The sequence below is a fragment of the Cetorhinus maximus genome, chromosome 15 (genome assembly GCF_964194155.1).
Source record: "Cetorhinus maximus chromosome 15, sCetMax3.hap1.1, whole genome shotgun sequence".
NCBI classification, from domain to species: Eukaryota; Metazoa; Chordata; class Chondrichthyes; order Lamniformes; family Cetorhinidae; genus Cetorhinus; species Cetorhinus maximus.
Window position 1 is genome coordinate 70,412,025 of NC_135893.1, and position 20,691 is coordinate 70,432,715.

Below are 20,691 nucleotides of genomic sequence, written 5' to 3' on the forward strand. Positions count from 1 at the left end.
CTGTTCTGACTGACACCACAAGGTGGCAGCAGACAATGGATAATCACAATTCAATTTACTGACACGAATAAAGACAAAAGCCTGGAACAAGCATAAAACTCACCCACATTTGGAAATAACAATGAAACAATTCAGGTGGAGACCCCTTGGTAGGACAGAAAGAAGAGCAGGGATACCCTTAAAAGATCAGAACAAAAGTGAGTGGGTGGGGGAGAACAATACATGTGAAGAGGGGGAGATAATGGTTTTAATAGCCTGTAAATAATTTGCAAATATGGCGCTAATGGATTGAATAGAATCATGGAGCACTGAAGGTTGTCATTCAATCCATGAAACTGTGCAAGCTCTTTGAAAAGAGCTCTTCTGTTCTTTCGTCCTGCAAATTTTACCTTTAAAGTATATATCTAATTCTACTTTTGAAAGATAGAATTGAATCTCCTTCCATTGCCCTTTCAGATCATAATCACTTTGCTTAAAAAGAAATCTCTCCCCACCAACTCCACCACCCCCAGCTCTTCTGCCAATTAACTTTAGTCTGTCCTTTGGTGACCTACCCTCCTGCCAGTGGAAATAATTTCTCCTTATTTACTCTTACCAAAAACCTTCATAATTTTGAACACCTATATTAAATTTCCCCTTAACCTTCTCTGCAATGAGTTATGGCTGAACAGAAATTATTTTAATAAAAGCAAGCTGAATAAGGCGAAAGTGCTCAATGAAATACAAAAGATTACCACCAGGAGGCATCATGATGACATGTGGAAAATAGCTCCACAGCAGAAACAGGAGACACTAAAAACCTTCAGCAGGTCAGGCTAACAATGGGCAGAAAACAGACAAAACACTTCAAGTACACATCCTTTAGGATACCCGACACTGCTTGTCCGCCCGCACCACAGATAATGTGGTATTTAGCTTATTGTCCAAATTCAGTGGAAGAATTGGTTATTCAGAAGCTTTGTTTATCCTCAACTACAACCGGAAGAAGAAAATAAGAGGAAAACTAAAATGTGCTTGATCAGTTCACTTTTTATTATTGCAAGAATTTTGATACAGATTTCATCTTATGACCAGCAAAGACAGCCTCAAATTAATTAAACAGCGCAGATTCTTGCTCCATTTTCAGTAAAAGAAAAATCTTAAAGTTTAAATTGACAAACCCCTGAGGATAGTAACTGGGACTTGCCCAAGGCACCATATGCAGCATTCAAAAGTAAAGCAATTCACTGAGTTCAAGACTCCTGTACCTTTAAGAGTACCAGGCAATACTACATAATATTGTTCCGTACATAGAATATAATAACAGGGTGATACCCATTTTGACATTTTTTGCCTTATGGAAATCATGTTGCGTTAAGCGAGGTGTATAAGAAAGACTGGCAGGACAATATAAGGACTTGCAGGTTTCGAAGAGATTAGTCCAGTGATTCAGACAATCTTCAAATCTTTCAAATCAGCCTCCAGGGTCTGTGGGGGAAAAAATATAAAACAGCTTAGTGAGGTTTTAAAAATAAAGAGGCCGCCAACGTATCCTCTAAAAAATATTTTTTCTGTGCTGTTTTGTAAGAGGTGAGGGATGCAATAATGTTGGGGAAATGCAGCAATCTCCAAGTTTGGCTCCCGGTGTCAGCAATGAGCAGACTCAGGCTTAGTAGATCACAGGCCAGATACCAAACAAAACTTCTCCCATTCTATTTTAAAAACATTAGAAAAATACCTCAACTTCCAAGAACAGTGGGATGTTTTCAATTTCTCTAACCGGCCTCCAGCCCTATGGCCTTTTGAGTTATCCCAGCTTGTGCCGAGCTGTAAGCAGCTTTGCACTGTAGTCCCAGTCTCAATACTAATTTAATACCAGGTGCAGCCCATAAAGCTGGTTGTGAGAGGGGACTTTTGCTTCTTCAATTGGGAAGATAAAAGAGACTGTTAATCCACTAGTGGCCTGGTGGCCAAATGGTTAAAGTCAGCACTGTGGCCTGATTTTTAAGGGGATGCTGTAACGAAGATAGCAGGGGTGGTATTTGGAATACACGAGGTTCCAGGGGCCAGCTACACTTAACGTGAACGAACCACAACATAAATAGTTTTATTAAATTCCTGTAACACAGTTCTTTTTAAAAATAATGCAACAGCCAGCAACAACTTGCACCTTTAACATAGGCTGCCAACATATGTAATGTTTTTCTATTTCATCACGAGGGACTCATTTTTTTCACTCTACTTGCACGCACGTATCTTTCTAAGTGGGAATACTGACTCCTCATTCTTCCATCTTACTAGACCAGGGGTGCTGAAGCAAATCAGAGAAGGTTCCAAGTGCTTCTTTGGCTGAGATCAACTCATTTAAATGAGATCATGGATCGAGTCTCCTGCCCTATGAGGCCCAGTACCACACTCAGCAGCACACTCATGCATTGCACTGTGGTTCTACAGGCTGTTCCTGAACTTGATATCAGGTGGAGGAAAGAGGTCAGCATAACTTTTACCTTAATATCCCAGAGAGCCATTCCACCATCCATACCAGTGGTGCAAAACTTAGAACAATTCTTCTTTCCACCCTCAATAATGGAGATTTGGCTGTAACAAAAATGAGGAGTTACGGTCAAAGTTCTGATTTTCCATTCATATAATTGAGAAATACAGAAACCAGGCAGAGGTTTTGTTCATTGTGACATCCCGTAACTTCCTACATTCTTCACATGCAGCTCAGGGCATTGCGATGTAGTGTAAAAAGGCAGTGGAACAGCACGTTGTGTACCCGAGTGACAGCAAATCATTCATCTCAGCTGAAATGCACCAGTAAATGGTGGTGACCTTGCTGGCAAATAGTAAGGTAGCTGCTTCCATATATGAGTTGTTGGGAGAGACAGTCTGATCTGCTTTCTGGTCTGTTCGTACACTCAAAACTCCAGGAATGGGCTGGACAGCCCTCACTAACAGTAAAATAAAAACAGTAGCAGGATCAAAGGTTTTGAGGCCAGAAGCCAGACTTATTGACTGTCTTGCCTTTTATAATAGATAATGCAGTGTTATGGAGAGCTCTGGTTGGTCTAGTTGGTTCTAACCACTGAACAGAAATCCAGGAATTCAGCCAGTTAGCATTATACCTTAATGTTGTTAAGATATAATTAATGGGCCATCAAGTCAAAAAACGGCCTTGTTTTTCATTCTATCAGAATTTGTACTAGAATGCTATGAAATTTAGTACCTCAAACATCAATTGGTTTCTCAAATGACAAACTGCTCATGTGTAACCTACTCAGTGGCAAACTACAAGCCATAAATTAAGGTAATGTGAATAAATTTAAGGATGTTTGTCCTCATTGCAGGAAGCTAGTTCAGAGGCAGGCAAATAGCAAGGTATACAGATCAAGGTGAAGAAGGATACTATAAAATATCACGCAACTGAGGAACATAGGAGTAGGTCATTCAACCGCTCAAGCCTGTTCCTCATTCAATTAGGTTATGGCTGATCTGTTCTGCAATTCCATTTGCCCCTCTCATTTTCACATATTCTCTACCCTTGTTTCCAAGACCCAATTCTATGCCTTTGTTTTGCTAACAGTCTCTTGCGTGAAACCTTATCCAATGCCTTCTGGAAATCCATAAAAGAGGATATCTATAGACATTCCCGTATCTATCACATTGGTGACCTCAAAAAATTGAAATAGGTTAGTTTGATAGGATTTATCATTTACAAACCCATGTTAGCTCTCTCTGATCAGTTCACATTTGTCCAAGTTCTCAGTCACTCTGCCCTTAATAACCTCAACATGGTATTTCACTGCCAAATGAATTATATTTGGAGTGCACTCACTTTTGTTAGATAAGCAAACTAAGCAAGGGCCCCAAGGACAGATGAGAAGCTTGTTCACTGGGGAATGGTTTGTAGGTAAAAGAAGAGCTCAAAGTGGCAAATAAAACATCAGAAACTTGGGCAAAAATAAAACCCTACAAAATAATGGAATCAATGGAAAATGCAATATTAGACACTGCGTAATGTATGCAAGTGGGAACTTGTTCTCAAGCCAGTTTCTGAGGGTGTGGTGCATTGAGTCACCCAGAATGTTGGAATTCATTACAAGAAAATAAATAAAGTTTAAATCATGTTGGGTGGAAAAAAATATATAATCCAGACAAGTTGAAAGTCTCAATATCTCATGGAGTAACATATTTTCATGGGTCTTAGTGATCTCCTGAGCTTATTTTTAGAAAAGTATGCTCGGTATTGCTGAAAAAAAGAGACATGTCGAAGCTTTTCGGCTTGCACTCATCAGGACACTTCACAAGAATACCAATATAAGGAGAAAATGATAATTTATAGTGTGTGAAGAGAGTACTGATTGATAGAGGCGTTGCCATGAAGAATGCACCAGTGATGGTGAATTCTCCATGGTAACACCTCTACTAGAGTCCACTTGCCAACCAATCAACATTTTCTTCACATACAGTACAAATTGTTGTTTTCCCCTTGTATTGGTATTCTTGTGAAGTGTCCTGATGAGAGCAAGACGAAAAGCTTCAACATGTCTCTTTATTCAAGTTCTGTACTACCAAATGACTATTTATATGTTGTGTTGCATAGATAATTAACTTTGTGGTACTAATTTTTCCACTTACGAGGCACACCAATAACTAAATTCCCTTTCACATGCAAGTTCTGCCCACCTGAGTCAATTTGATTTCATTGTTTCTTGTTTCCAAAATTCAATTTCAGTGACCTTCTCCATTCTTTCATCACTGCTGAACTGTTTCTCTCCCTGTCCCTCCACATCAGTGGCCCTTCCTTTCAGTCCTGCCTTCCACAATTCTCCCTCTAAGTCACTTTGTTTCATCAGACTGATTCCTCGGATGGCAGGATTGTTGTATGAGGAGAAATTGGGTCGACTAGGCCTGTATTCGCTGGAGTTTAGAAGAATGAAAGGGGATCTCATTGAAATGTATAAAATTCTGACAGGGCTGGATACAGATACAGGGATGATGTTTCCTCTAGCTGGGGTGTCTAGAACAAGGGGTCACAGTCTCAGGATATGAAGTAGGACATTTAGGACTGACATGAAGAGAAACTTCTTCACTCGGAGAATGGTGAACCTGTGGAACCTCTACCACAAAAGGCTGTGGAGGCCAAGTCACTGAATATATTTAAGAAGGAAATTATCAGATAGATTTCTGGACTCTAAAGGCTTCAAGGTATATGTGGAGAGAGCAGGAGTAAGACATTGAGACAGAGGGTCAGTCATGATCATATTGAATGGTGGAGCAGGCTCGGAAGGACTACTCCTATTTTCTATGTTTTTGCTACGAGAAACCCTTCTCGTCCACTGCACCTACAAAGCTGCACAACCTTTTCATTCCCTTTTTCCACGCTTGATGCCAACTCCCTTTTTCCCACCTTGCTCAGTGTTCAGAAGAATGTTCTTTACCCTTTTGCTGAAACAGCTGTTCCTTCAACCTCTTGGGTCCTGCTGCGCAGTGACATTTCTCCAGGAAGACTTCTTAAACAACATCTGCTCTCTCTCTCTCTCTCGAACTATAAAGATGGGACTGTGGTACAATGGGGTGGGGATCCGTAGTCAGGTGTTGTAACTGGCCATAATGGAGCAGGTGCAGCAGAGTGTGCACACCAGAGATGGGAGCTTTCTAAAACAATATACCGACAGATGAGGAAGGCATATTTACCAGAGAATTATCACCAGGAGCTTTTTTTGAAGTTTTTTGTGAGCAACCTACAAAATTACGGGGAGAAGGTGGGAGAATGCCACTAGGCGAGTTGCTCATTCAGAGAGCTGGTGCTGACATGATGGGCCAAATGGCCTCCTTCTGTGCTGTAACAATTCTGCGATTCTGTTACTTGTAAGTTGCAAAATCTCTTTGCTTTCCATTGAAAATGGAAAATGATTCCTCACAGATCACACTGCAACTGAATTTCCCTCAGAAGCAGGTATGGTATAGACAGCTGATGCAGGCTTGTTTCATTACTGTGATAACTCTGATGGGTTAAACTTAGCCACTTCCATGCAGCACAGCTGTAGATAAATATATATTTTTTTTAAACAGTAAAAATGTGTGGGGGGAAATAATGGTAATCAAATTGAGTTCAGTGAATGGCTGTCTCAGCGAGCTGGAACAGGTATGATGGGCTGAATGGCTCCTTCCTGTGCTGCATACTTTATAATTCTACATTGGATGCTCAGGTTTTAGAATTCGAGCTTGGGTCACCTACTTACTTCTTTTCATTGTTTCTGATTTATCTCTCCATTTTTTTTCTTCCCCTCAAAGTCCTTCACTTAAGTCTCACATCAAGGGTCAGTTTTAGGCTCATTGTTCTTTTCAATGTTTATAAATGGACTAGACTCAGGTATGGAGAGAAGCATTAGAAAATTTGCAGATGATACAAAACTTGGCCAATATTGGTAATGATGAGGATAGTTGTAGACTTCACAATAGTGCAACGGGCAGAAGCATAGTAGATGGAGTTCAATGTGGAGAAGTGTAAAGTGGTACATATTTGGGAGAGAGAGAGAGAGAGAGAGAGAGCGAGCTCCACTCCTTACCTGATGCTGTTCTTGTGCAGGGTCTCAAGGCTGGCATTGTTGACATCGGCCGATGCATGTTTGTCCAGGTTCCTGAACTTTGCCAAAGCTGACATTCCACGCTGCACGTTCTGCTTGGGAACATCCAGCTTCTTGCCAAATGTCACTGTGTCTTTGCTGCTGTCGTAAGTGAACAGCACTGGGTAGCAGTCATGACCCTGTGAGAAGACAGCAGACAAAAAAGTGAATCCTCAGTCCATTAAATTGAAATTTACTTACATCCAGGGACTGAATGTTACAGCTCACTGCCCCAGGTCACCTTCTGTTGATGTGCAGATATTCAAAACACTACACTCAAGTGATTCAATGTAACACTTAGAAAAAATGTCTGCTAATTTCCTTCTCAATAAGGCATCAACCCATGTTGGGCTGAGGCCATCAGGTACTAGGAGTCTTTCAGTAGTTCACTCAAGGGCCACCCACCATGTGTAAGCCTAATCAGCTGGGCTCACCTCCACAGGGTATCAAGTGTGAAACCTGGTCCCGTCTTCAACTCATGTCTACACATGCACATCAGGGATGTCTTGGCAGCAGTCTAGAATGAGCAATCTGACTGATGTTTCCCCTCTTCCAAGCTGGGGTTCTAGGCCAACTTAATTTTCCAAATGCTGCCCAAGGTAACTCAGCCTGGGCAGTCTCTTCAGGTTGGTATCAGCTTAGCACAGGCTACATGCATACCCACTGAGCCATTTCTTATCTCTCCTGAGCACAGAGTGTTCCGCCCTTTTGACAGTCTAGCACATGACTGCTGAAGGCACTGACACATCATAGTCTACAATCATTGGCATGGCTATTCTATTACCCATTACACTCCCAAACATATATCCAATTCCCTTTTGAAAGTTAGTATTGCATCTTCTTCCACCGCCCTTCCAGGCAAATCATCATAACTCACTGCATAAAAATAAAATTCTCCCCATCTCACCTTTAGTTCCCCTATCACCCTTGTGTTCATTGACTTAGGTTCCAGTCAAGCAACACCTTCATTTTAAAATTCTTATCCTTGCTTGCAAATCTCTCCAAAGCCTCGCCCCCCACCCTGCCTAGGGGCCAAGTTTAATATAGGTGACTTGGGTCTTGCCCACAGGCTGGGCTCTCAGCGACCACCCTCTCACTTCCCAATGTCGGGTCCAGGTCCCTCACCAAGTGCATTTAGACCCCCCTCCCCCCCCAACTAAGCAATCCGGACAGGGTTTGCTTTCTAGGCTTCCTGCATGGAAAATCCACTGCCTGCCCCTGGTTGAATACCAGCAGTGCCAGGATGAAGCCCTTAATTGGGCCCACTTAAAAAACTCCAATTGGCAGCTGGGCAAGAAGGCCGCAAACATTCCCACCAGGGATTTAATCGAGGCACAGGCAGGAAGGTGGCGGGGTACCCTCCTGCCCAATTAAATGCCCACCCTGTCACCAAACTCACCATGGGGGAGGGCATTAAGAACATAAGAAATGGAAACAGGAGTAGCCCATTTGGCCCCTCGAGCCTGCTCCGCCATTCAATAAGATCATGGCTGATTCTTCTTGTGTTTCAATTTCCACATTCCTATATAACCTTGATAATCTTTGATTCCTTTGCCTAACAAGAATTTATCTACCTCTGCCTTAAAAATATTCAATAACCCCCCCTCCACCACCTTCTGAGGCAGAGAGTTCCAAAGTCACACAACCCTCAAAAAATTTCTCCTCATCTCTGTCCTAAAGGGTTGACCCCTAATTTTAAAACAGTGCCCCCTAGTTCTGGACTCACCCACAAGAGGAAACATCCTTTCAACATCCACCTTGTCAAGGCCATTCAGGATCTTGTATCTTCAATCAAATCACCCCTCACTCTTCTAAACTCCAGTGGAAACAAGCCCAGTCTGTCCAACCTTTCCTCATAAGACAACCCACTCATTCCAGGTATCAATCTAGTAAACCTCCTTTGAACCGCCTCCAATGCATTTACATCCTTCCTTAAATAAGATCAAAACTGCACACGGTATTCGAGATGCAATCTCACCAATGCCCTGTATAACTGAAGCATAACGTCCTTACTTTTATGTTCAGTCCCTCTCATAATAAAGGATAACATTCCATTAGCCTTCTTGATTACTTGCTGTACCTGCATACTAACTTTTTGTGATTCATGTACTAGAACACCTAGATCCCTCTGCAGCTCAGAATTATGCAGCCATTCTCCATTTAAGTAATATTCTGCTTTTTTGTTCTTCCTGCCAAAGTGAGGAACTTCACATTTTCCCACATTAAACTCCATTTGCCAGATCTTTGCCCACTCACTCAACCTATCTATATCCATCTGCAACCTCATGTCCTCTTCACAACATACTTTCCTACCTATCTTTGCATCATCTGCAAATTTAGCTACCATGTCTTCACTCCCCTCGTCTAAGTCATTTATGTAAATCATAAAAAGTTGAGGCCCCAGTACAGACCCCTGTGAGACTCCACTTGTCACATCCTGCCAATCAGAAAAAAACCCATTTATGCATACTCTCTGCTTTAAACACCATCCTCTCTCTAATCTAACTGCAACGCTCTGAGATACCTATGCTCATCTAATTCTGGCCTTGAACATCCCCGATTTTAATCGCTCCTAACATTGGTGGCTGTGCCTTCCATTGCCTAATCCCTAAGCTCTGGAATACCTTCCCTACACCTCTCTAGCTTGCTTTTCTCTTTTAGGACACTCCTTTAAACCTACCTCTGACTAAGCACTTGGTCACCGACCCAAGATGTGGTTGGGCATTATATATTGTTATTTTACAACGGTCCGGTGAAGTGCCTTGGAACGTTTCATTAAAGACAAGTTGCTGCTGGTTCTTTTGCAAATTATCTTAAATCTGTACCCTCTGATCACTGACAATGGAGACAGTTCCTCATCGTTTACCAAAACCCTTCATAATTTTCAAGACCTCCTATAACTTTCTCTGTTCCCAGGAGAAACACTCCTGCTCCTCCAATCTCTCCACATTACAAATACCTTAACCCTCGCACCATTCCAGTAAATCATCTCTGCATCTGCACCAAAGCCTTGACATCCTTGTTGAAATGTAAAATCACTTCTATAAATGTTTGAAAAGAATTTCCCTCCAAGCAACTTGGTCCTTTCTGTGGCAAGTGGACACAGGGATACTCAGCTAACAGATTCTGTTGGAGGGACACTGGTGTATTTCTACCACGTGACTTACCGCTGCCACTAAACTGTTCTCTGTGATAAACGTAACAGTCAGGAGAGGTAAAGACTCTGTGTCGAGGGTAGCAACCCTGTAGGCAAGAAAAAGTAGCTTGAGTCAGTAGCAAAGCCAGGAAAGAAATATGATTAACATTATAGGAACATCTAGATGCTGAGAAGCTGAGTCAATAGTGTCATTACAGCACAGAAGCAGGCCATTAGGCCCATTGTGTCCATGTTGGTTCTATGTAGAGCATATCTCTATCCAATCAGCCCCATTTCCCTATTCTATTCCCACAGCCCTGCAAATTTATTTCCCTCAGGTGCCCATCCAATTTCCTTCTGAAATCATTGATCATCTCTGTTTCCACCACCTTTGAAGGCATCAGGTTCCAGGATATTACCATTTGTTGCATAAGTCACATCTCTTCTCTCTGCCCCACCCCCAACCCCCCACCCCCACCCCGCCCCGCAACTCTTACCAAAAACCTCAATTCTGTGTCCCCCACATCCTCATATGATCTGGTCTACTTCATCTAACCCTGAATAATCTTGTACAACTTTAATCAAATTTGTTCTTTTTCTTTTCTCCCCTCACCCACTCTCCTGTGATAGCAGCGACTCGTGCTGGGGATGAGCCATCCACTCGGACCTAAACCCGATTGCCATTCTTCACCCGCACCTGGACAGCTGCTCAAGTTGAACACATCACAGCTGAGCCCAATTCCATCCTTCACCAACATCCACTCATACACTTTGCAGCAGAGAGTGCGGGGAAGGATCCATCAAATAGTACTCAGCAGAGGCCAGGAACACCGAAGTCTATTGTAATGGTCCTCGTCTCAGCTGTGATTGGTTAACTCAGCAGCGAGTAGTTTTAAGGATTTGGAACGCTCCTGGTCTGTACTGCTCAACATCACAATGGACTGCACAACTACCAAGAGACCGGGTTTGAGGATAGAACAATGTTAAATATGGTCACAGCCCTTTAAAAGCAGAAATGTGCGTCACAAACACTGTGCTTTAATCATCAATAGTAACTGAAAGGAACACATGAGTTAGCCAATCACCAGTGCCTGATTTCAGGCGTGAAAAACCATGACATGCGCCTGGACAAGGAGGCCAGAGGCTGGCCCGAAATTTGGCTTAAGCCTCGTTTAATTAATCCAGGCCAGCTACAGGCACCTGTTGCACCTCCACAGGCAGCTTTTCCGCTGTGTAAGAACAAAATTTGGGCTGGTAGCCTTGTTGGCGACAGCCTCAGGTGAATGTCAAATGGGAGAGGAGGTCATCTGGAGGGAGGGACAGATCAGAGCCAATAGGATTGCTGAGGAGCAGGGAGAAACAATCCTGCTCTCCCTGGCTCCATGTGAATTTTAAATAAAATGACCAGAAAAAAAAACTTACCATGATGATGGCAGCCAGTCCTTAGTCTGTACTCACTCCAGATGAAGCTGAGCAGAATTAGCCTGGAGCCTGCCTGGCTTCTTGGGACATCAATGTTCTGAAGGGTCCCAAAACAGGTGTTAGGCCCTCATTGACATTAAGGGTCCTGAAATGCCCGTTTTAGGTGGCTGCTAGGGATTCCTGAGAAATTTTCCAACTCAATTTCAATTCAGAAGTCCTGCAGGCATCCTTGGGCACATTATACCCATGGTTATGTCAAAAGAATAGGCACAATGAGGTCCATTTTTTAACTCCATAATTAAATGGTCATTTTCACTTGAGCTGCCGTACGTTAATAGAAAGTTTAGAATATCCACTGGGAGACATTTGATGATGTGTGTGTTACCACAATTCAACGGGAGAATGTTGCAGAGGCCTCTCAGCATTAAAACATGTGGATTTTGGAATCAATGCCTCTCACTTTGCTATGACACGCACAAACCCTGCAGAGAGCAGTATTGCAAACCTTAAACGTCAAAAGGTCTACTGTGAACATCACCACCACTGCCAGGTGATCTTTAACCCTGTCACAATGTGACCACTATCAATGTAAGGACAGTAAGGGGCTGCACATTATTGGCATTTGATGTTAAATGTGACCGGTGAGTTATTTGACACTATGTTCTATCTACATTTCGTTCACAAAATTAAATTAAACCTTACTGCGTTATGTTGTTAGGAATATGTTTGTACATCAATGTGTGTTATTGATAAAGTTAACCATATCAAACGCACGTGAATTAAAATGGAGGCTTACGTTGTCTTCTTGTTGGCGTCGGTGACACACACAGTGCTGTCATGGCTGACCCAGGCCAAGCGGTTCCCACTGTCGGAGAAACAGACTCCGTGAACCCAGCCTCCAGTCCCACTGGACTCAAACATCAGCTCTCCAAACGGCATCTTCGAACCCCATGGCGTGGGCGATGGTTTTTCCTCAACTTCCTTGATGTAGGCAGAGAAAATCCTGGCGACGAGAATGCATTAGTGTTGTTAGAATGCTGGCGACGAGACTACATTCTTACAGCAAGCTACTGCCAAGCATTTTTGAGATTCTAATTGGACTTGGGCTGTGGTAAATCCAAATATGTGGACTCTGGCTCTGCTTCAAAAGAGTTTTCCATCACAGACTCAATACTGCTGACATTTGGCAAGGTGTTCATTTTAAAACCACAGACAGTAACGGAACTAGGTTAAGAGAACAGGAAAGCTTCAGTGCTTCATTGGCCTTACCTCTATGAACTGGTCGCTTTTGGCATGTGACCCGAGGTGCTGAATAGCTCGCCTGTGGATCTCCACATATCCCTGTTTAACCTGATGTCCAGTACTGGATACCCAATCAGGAGCAGATAGCCGAGATCGATTCCACATTCCCCACCCCCCAAACACTACCAACATCCTGCTCCATATGACTGAAATCAATTTTAATGGTGTCTTGGCTGAAATCAGGTTAACTTGGTGCAACCGTGAAGATCAAAGCCAATGTGCCACAGCACATGATGTAAAGCAACTGTCCAGAGCGTGGAATTATAGACTTCAATGCACACACTTATTGTTTTACACACTGCAACCTATTTTTAACCAACAAAACTTGGATGCAACAGGTCAGAGGGAGAGGAAGAGAAAAGAGGGAGTCACAGTGATGAGTGGATGACCAATAGCTAGAAACAACTGATTTGGAAAATCGGAACCAAGGAGGGGGGAGACTGGAGAGCACAGAAAGAGAGGGGAAACTTGGAAATCAGGAGCTGGAAGAGAGGAAGCCAAGAACAGTGGAGTTATCCCTGATGTCATGGCCAATACTTATGCCTCAAGCAGAATCACAAACAGATTTATCTGGCCATTCTCACATTAGTGCACACATATTGGCTGTTGTTTTTCTGCACATTACAACTGTGACTACACTTTAAAAGAACTTCATTGGCTATAAAGCGCTTCAAGATGTCTGGTGGTCTTGAAAACAACTTTATAAATACATGACTTTTTCTTTCAGAGAGGGGCCAGGGGTAGGTGAAAACGTTGCACTTTTGAGAGCGGCAATCCCAATGGAATTACTGAAGGATTGCCCTGGTCTATGGGAGCACACTCCAGCTCCACCAGTCACTGCATTCCCAAATTCCCAATTCCACTGCCATTGAGCACATTGTACTCCATGTTCCCCATTTTGATAGATTATGCAGCCATCTACCTTTCTCCAGGAATAGATTTAATTACCTCCTGAACACATAATACCCACCCCTCCTATGGCTTTCTTTGTTAATTTGTTACTCTGTGTAAAAAACAATTTGCTTCTCACTTCCAACTTCCTGATTTTCAAGTTTCCACATATATTTGAACTCGTCACATAAGGGTTCCTGATTTGTTATTTTGGCCTTGTCTTGTGGTTTACATTTTCTAAATACTTCCTCAGAAATTGCTATTTGTCCCAACAACCATAAAATTCACATTTCCAGTATAATATATAATGAATACTCCAATGTAGAACACACAGGACAGAGATGTTCAAGTGTAACATACACAATAAATGCTTGTGTAAATATATGCACAATATAGTTTAGTTTTATATATACACACACATGGTATTCTCCAGTATGCTGTGTACATGATTTCAGTGGAGGGGAAATGTTTAAAATATAAAGTTTAATTATAAAGGAACATAAGTAAGCCATTTAGCTCCTCAAGTCTGTTCCACCTTTTAGAGATTATGACTGATCTGCAACTTAGTTCCATTTACCTACCTTTGCCTCATATCCCTTGATACTTTTAGTTAAGAAAAATCTATCAATCTCAATATAAAATTAATTAATCTTACAATTAACAGTTAACTAATTGTTGTTCCCAACTTCTACTACCCTGTGTGTGAACAAGTGTTTCCTAATTGTGTGCCTGAAAGTTCTGGCTCTCAGTTTTAGACTATGCTCCCTAGTCCTGAACTCCTCAACCAATGGAATTAGTTTCTCTCTATAGTTTCTCTCTTTAGTTCCCTAACTAGGAAACTTTGTTTATTATCTTAAAATTATGAATGCAAGTCAGGGGAAGGTGGCATAGTGGTCATGTCACTGGACTAGTAATCCCGAGGCCCAGGCTCATGTTCTGGGGGCACGGGTTCAAATCCCACCATGGCGGCTGGTGAAATTTAATTACAATAAATAAAAATCTGGTACAATAAAGAAGGAGGGTCACGTGGACTTGAAACATTAACTCGGTTTCTCTCTCCACAGATGCTGCTAGGCCTGCTGAGTTTTCCAGCATTTTCTGTTTTTGTTTCTGGTATAATTCAGTAATCTTCTGCTCCTACGTCTTATGGTAATGGTGACAGACTACTATCAATTGTTGGAAAATCCCATCTGGTTCACTAACGTCCTTTAGGGAAGGAAATCTGCCGTCCTTCCCTGGTCTGGTCTACATGTGACTCCAGACCCACAGCAACGTGGTTGATTGTTAACTGCCCTCCGAGATGGCCTAGTAAGCCAAGGGCAATTAGGGATGGGCAACAAATGCTGACCTTGCCAGCAACACCCACATCCCATGAAAGAATGTTTTTTATAAAGGCTTTGTCTAACATAAACTGCTGACTATCCACAGGTGTAGCTACTACAACACAATGTTAGCTATGTGCACTAACTGTAGTAGAGACCACCTTACTAACACTCACACAATACATGTCTATTTACTCAACAGACATCCGCTATCATTTAATAATCAAGGAAGTAAAACACACTCAATGATCAAAAAAGTCACACACTACTTTTATCACACAAATTTTAAAGTTCATCTGCCTACATTGTGCCACAGGTCCAATTTCTGTGTCCATTGAATCACTTTTTACTTACTATAATGCATATAACAATATGCAGGTCTCACTATCTGGTAAAATTCATAAAGCAAGAAGATCAGTGAATTACGATTATGAAATCGAACAATTTGTGGAGACTGAATATTAATTTTTCAATTTCTGCAAATTTGCCTGAAGTGATAAATATATCAAATCTTCTGCATGTTACCTGCATTTGAAGTCAGAGGATCCAGCAGCCAACAGAACATTGTTGGGATGCCAATCCAAACTCAGTATGGTAGAACGAATTGGTTTCTTGATGTGTTTGCAAACCCACCTGTAAAATAAGCATATAAGATTAAACCCTGAGGTAATGTGAAGTGGGACAGTCCAGGTTTTCTTTAAATGCGTCTTTCTTTCATTCCTTTCCTAATGTGCACACACACACACACTTCCATCTATAAGTGAGAGTGCAGTTTGCATGGACAATGGGCTTCTCCTCATCTGACAGCAGGTACTAATTGCCAGCGTATTCTCTCAAAAATAGTTTCTCCCCCTTATCTAGCTGAGGGATGTTGGTGCTGGGAAAAGGAGCAATTTCCTTTTCAGACACCAAGCGCCAGTGTCAGGTTTGATTGTGCTGGATGCAGGGTAAAGCATCTTCTACTCTGCCACTTCAAGGTGGTCCAGTCCCAAACTCAGAAAGGTACCTTCTACTGAACTAGTGCGACATTTTCCATTTCCCCTACTAGGAATCCTTGTAGCTGCTCTAAGTGGCATTCGTGTTAATTAAAAGCAGTGAACCACTAGAACCCAGTGAACAATGCAGCGAGGGAGTTTTCACAACACATTTGAAGAATTTCGCATTGTGATAGTTTTAGGTAACACTGGGCCTCACAATAAAACTTGGAGAGAATAGTTAGAGTTGTCAGGGTGAGGAATATTAGTGCTGGGTGATGAAACATGTCCCCATTTCAGACACCCAGTTCTTAGCATCGTGCGCTTGTAGGTGGGGTATAACAGACTGAATACATTTGAAAGGCTCACTTCATACTTCAAGCAACATATTAACCCTACTGCACTGATGTAAATGTCTGCAGTAGCTCAGTGCATAGTTTTCTTGCCTTGGAGTCAGAAGACTGTGGATTCAAGTCTCACTCCAGAGGCTTAAGCAAATTATCTAAGTTGTCAATTCAGTACAGTACTGAGGATGTGCTGCATTGTTGGAGGTACCTTCTTTCAGATGAGATGTTAAACCAAGGCCCCCTTTCTTCTCTAAAGTATATGTAAAAGATCCCACACCACTATTCAGAGGGGTTCTCCCTGGATCCTGGCCAACAGTTATCCCTCAATGTCATGAAAACACATGATATGTTAATCTCATTGGTGCCTGTGGGATCTTACTGTGCACAAATTGATTGCCATGTTTCTTACTTTACAAGTAAGGGACTACACTTCAAAAAAGTACTTAATTAGCTGTAAAGTGCTTTGGGATATCCTGAGGTTATGCAAGGTGCTATATAAATACAAATCTTTAGCATAATATTAGCCATTTCCCACACCAGCCACTGTCTAACCTCTCAGTTTTGCTGATTTACTGATTAATAGAGGGGCCTCTATCCGATATCTACTCTTAGATTCATTTCCTAGTCCAGTCATTGCAAACTCACCAATCATTGTCCTGCTCAAAATAGCAGATGGAAATCAGTCGTGACCCACTGCCCACCGCAAACTTGTTCTCCTTTGGTGACCACTTCACGCATCTGGCAGCACGGTTGATTCTTAGGATGACAAGAGTTGGCTTCCAAACATTGCTCTTCAGGGACCAGACATAAGCGTTACGGTCAGTCCCGCAGGTCACAATTCGATTGCTCTCCGGAGCCCAGCCAATCCCTAATCCAAGAACAACAGCATTGGATTGGATTGATCACAAAGCATAAAGAACAGATTCTCAAGAACGTCCTACAGTTCTTATTATACCTGCACCACAAGAAAATTAACTAGGACTGACTGAAAGCAGGGATAATTAGACTATAAGACAGTCACGAATAAATCTGATTAAAAAAATTGAACAGAAAATTCTTTACCCAGAGAGTGGCGAGAACATGGAACTCACTAGAAGCTGACGGGAATAGCATAGAAGCATTTAAGGGGACTCTCGATAACAGCACAAGAGGGAAAGGAATATATGGATACATTGATCAGGTTTGATGTAAAGCGTAGGAGGAAGCTTGTGGGGAACATAAACACAAGCACAGACATTTGGGTCAAATGGCCTGGTTTTTGTGCTATAAGCTCTATACAATCCTATGAAATCCTGAGCACCCAAGCAGGTTGTGTACAGCGAAGATGTAGCTGAGCTGCTCTGACACTACTTGGCTCATAACAGGTTATTAGGCATTTCTATTTTACAGTTTACTCAAGTGTTTGAATTATAATACAGCAACTATTAGCAAATCCCAGTCTTGAACATTATATTGTTCTGCATTGTAATAATTTTATTTTGTATATTCCATATGTAGTATGGAATATCCCATATCTTATAATGGAGTTGTGTGTGTGTGTGTGTATATATATACATATTACTTAGTGGAATGTGCAGCATGCATTCCTGTCATAAGTAGCCCATATAGAAGTAGACTGTGGATATGTTGCACTCACACATGCTTGCATGCCATGCTAGAATGTGGCATGTTTGTGTGTTATACAGAAGTATTTTGTGCATATGTTATACCTGCATATACTTTGTATGTCATACTTGAATATCTCTGCTATGTATGTTCTAGGTTGGAGTGTACAATATAGATTATACTGCAGTATACTTGTGTAATGGAGTAAACCGGTTAGCTGTGCATGCAGTAAGGCAGTAACAATTTAAAAACGCTGAAGGAAAACTAGAACTTGGAGAAGGTATAACTATTGGGCAGAATCCTCTGTGGACACTGACAGGTTTAAGGTCATTATTATTTTTTTATTTATTATTTTAGTCTTTGCTAAATTTCCAATATTACAACAATGATTACACTTCAAAGCCAATGATTTAATTTGGAAGAACTTTGGGGCATCCTGAGGTTGTGTAGAGCTCCATACAAACGTAATGTTCTTCCTTCCTTATTTGCTAACACCACGATACTATAATTTATTTTAGATTCATTGCAGCTTCAAGAAATCCATCTACTTTGGAAATAAATATTACTGAAAAGAGAGACATGTTGCCAAAGTTTTAGTTCCTGCACTCACCAAGACAAACACAAAAATGCCAAATTTCAAATGATCACAACAATTTGTACTACAGGAGAAAAGGGTGCTGATTGGTTTGCAAGATGACTCTGATTGGAAGAGGTGTTGCTACAAGGAAATATTGGCTCCCCAAGCTCCCAGGTAATTCAAAAAAGGCACAAGGCTTGAACATACTCCTTTTGTTTGCAGGAGAATATGTTCGAGCCTTGTGCTTTTTTTTCCATTAAAGTTACCTGGGAGCTTGGGAAGCCAATTCCCAAGCTCCCTGTTGCTTTCTCCATGGTAACACCTCAGCTAGAGTTGACTTGCAAACTAACCAGCACATTTTTCTCATGTGCTACAATTTGTTGTGATCGTTTGAAATTTGGCAGTCTTGCATTTTTCTGATGAGTGCAAGAGGAAAAGCTTCAGCAACATGTCTCTCTTTTTAGCAATATTCAAATTCTGTACTACAAACAACTGTTATTATGAAATCGGCTGCCTTGTGATGAGACTTCTTCATTGACGAACCATTAAGGTGTGTGTCTGTCCTGAACACAGGGAATGTGTATGACCACTGATGTCTTGCACAAGTTGTCATACAGAGTGATGTACGGTGTCTCACCTGTCACATGTCCACTATGCTCCTTCAGCTCGTGAATTCTGCTCCACTTGGAGCCTTCTTTCTTGTAAATGTGGACCTCATGGTTGTTGGGGCAAATAGCAATTTCTGAGGAAACAATTAGAAAATGTAAACTACGAGACAAGGCCAAAATAACAAATCAGGAACCCTTATGTAAAGAGTTCAAATATACGTGGAAACTATTGAAAAACCTGGAAGCTAAGGGTGAGAAGGGAGTTGTTTTTACACAAGGGGAACAAGTTGGCAGAGAAAGCCATAGAAGGAGTTGGCATCTTGGGTTCAGGAGGTAATTAAATCCATTCTTGGAGATGTTTGAGGGACATGGTAAGAAGGTAGCCGAATGCTTAATCTTTCAAAATGGAATTGGCTTGTTGAGTGCAATGTCCTTAACAGTGGGAATGGGGATGGAGTTTGGTAAGAATGGGGGGGGTACTGGTGGAGCTGCACGATTTCAGATCTTGTTTTGTTTATTTTACTATGCTATGTAGATCTAGGCAAGGAACCGGGAAAAAAAATCAAAACAACAAAATGGTAAATGGATCAAAACACAGGGGGGAGTACTCAAGGGGGGGGAGAAAAACAACTATTATCTGTGTCTGGGCTGCCACCTCTGGCTGGAATATTGGAGGTTTCATCATGTGATCTCCCACCTTCAACTGTTCCATCCCATCAAAAACCCTTTTCCCTCCGTCTGCAATATTATACAATTAGCGAATAAATGGTGTTCAAATGAAGGTGAAAACCTAACAATTCCCCAATGGCTTCTCTCCGGTGTTAACTGCAGCAGTGCTGGGGGATTACTTTTTTTATTCCAGAAAGCTTTCCATGTCAAAATTGGAGGGACAGCAACCCTACACTGGTGCCGTTTCAAAAATTTCAACCAGTTTGCTCGGCTTTTTTCAGTGCCCCTAATAAACTACACACGTGCAATGAAATACTGTGTATTTCTTAGAAAATCCTGGCCATTAGATAGATATTCTACAGCAGGAGCAAGTGAGACTTGGGACTCAAAAGAGGGTGGGAAAGGGTTACGGGTAAAATTCCCTTCGAAGGACAAATGGTCTCTCAGTCATTAATGAAAGGCTAAACAAATCATATGTTTCAACGGTCTGTGTTTATTCAACATCATTAATGGACCATTAACTACTCAGGAAATCAGACATTCTCCCACTTTTGGCTAAAAGAGGAATTCCCTGCCCTTAACTCTTAGCCAAGGGATGTAGGTTTTCTGTGCTGGACTTCCTGCTGTTCAGTCCCCTGTGCCTAGCACATATAGATAAGACTTCACACCCATAAAAGCTGTCACTTGATATTTTAATGCTGGAGCACACAATTTAGGGTTAACCTTTTCACTGGCATGGCAGCGATTTCCAGAATTTAAAGACACAAATGTGCGGTGCAGTCCATTCGCTACACTTGTAGAGTATGATTTTACATGAAAGATGGCCTAAATGTGGTTAGCATCCATTGCCAAGGATGCTAAAGGAGCAGGTGTTAAATAATGCAAGCATGACCTTTTGGTCGATAGCGCGTGAAGCATTTTACATGCTTCATAAAATCATTCTCAAACTGCAAATAAAAGCAGTTGTTTTAAAGGGGTGTTGTCCCTATATTGAGGGTTTAGGGTGCTGGTTCCCAAAATGTTCATCACCTTGGTTGTGAGGGTCTGTTTACGTCACTGCGCATATAACAAATTTGTTATTAAACATCAAAGAATTCTGCTGGCAATGAGGTCACCGTTAGGCACCACACTGTTTACAAACTTTGTGAAGTATCTTTTAAGGAACATCTATCCATGGATATCTAGATTCAGAGTAAACTGCATTACCCAAAAAGATGTTTTGTTTAT

General features: G+C 41.7%; 1 protein-coding gene across 1 annotated transcript in view; it reads right to left on the reverse strand.

The window, feature by feature from the left end:
• Positions 1-1,009: 1,009 nt before the first annotated feature.
• Positions 1,010-20,691, reverse strand: part of arpc1b (actin related protein 2/3 complex, subunit 1B) — a 42,512-nt gene continuing 22,830 nt past the window's right edge. The window contains exons 3-10 of the mRNA XM_078558609.1: positions 18,825-18,929; positions 16,651-16,873; positions 15,210-15,317; positions 11,966-12,172; positions 9,779-9,854; positions 6,555-6,751; positions 2,487-2,577; positions 1,010-1,467 (exon numbers count right to left, since the gene is read on the reverse strand). Of these exons, the coding sequence (XP_078414735.1) occupies positions 1,429-1,467; positions 2,487-2,577; positions 6,555-6,751; positions 9,779-9,854; positions 11,966-12,172; positions 15,210-15,317; positions 16,651-16,873; positions 18,825-18,929 (1,046 nt within the window). The 3' untranslated portion in view covers positions 1,010-1,428. The remainder of the gene's footprint in view (positions 1,468-2,486; positions 2,578-6,554; positions 6,752-9,778; positions 9,855-11,965; positions 12,173-15,209; positions 15,318-16,650; positions 16,874-18,824; positions 18,930-20,691) is intronic.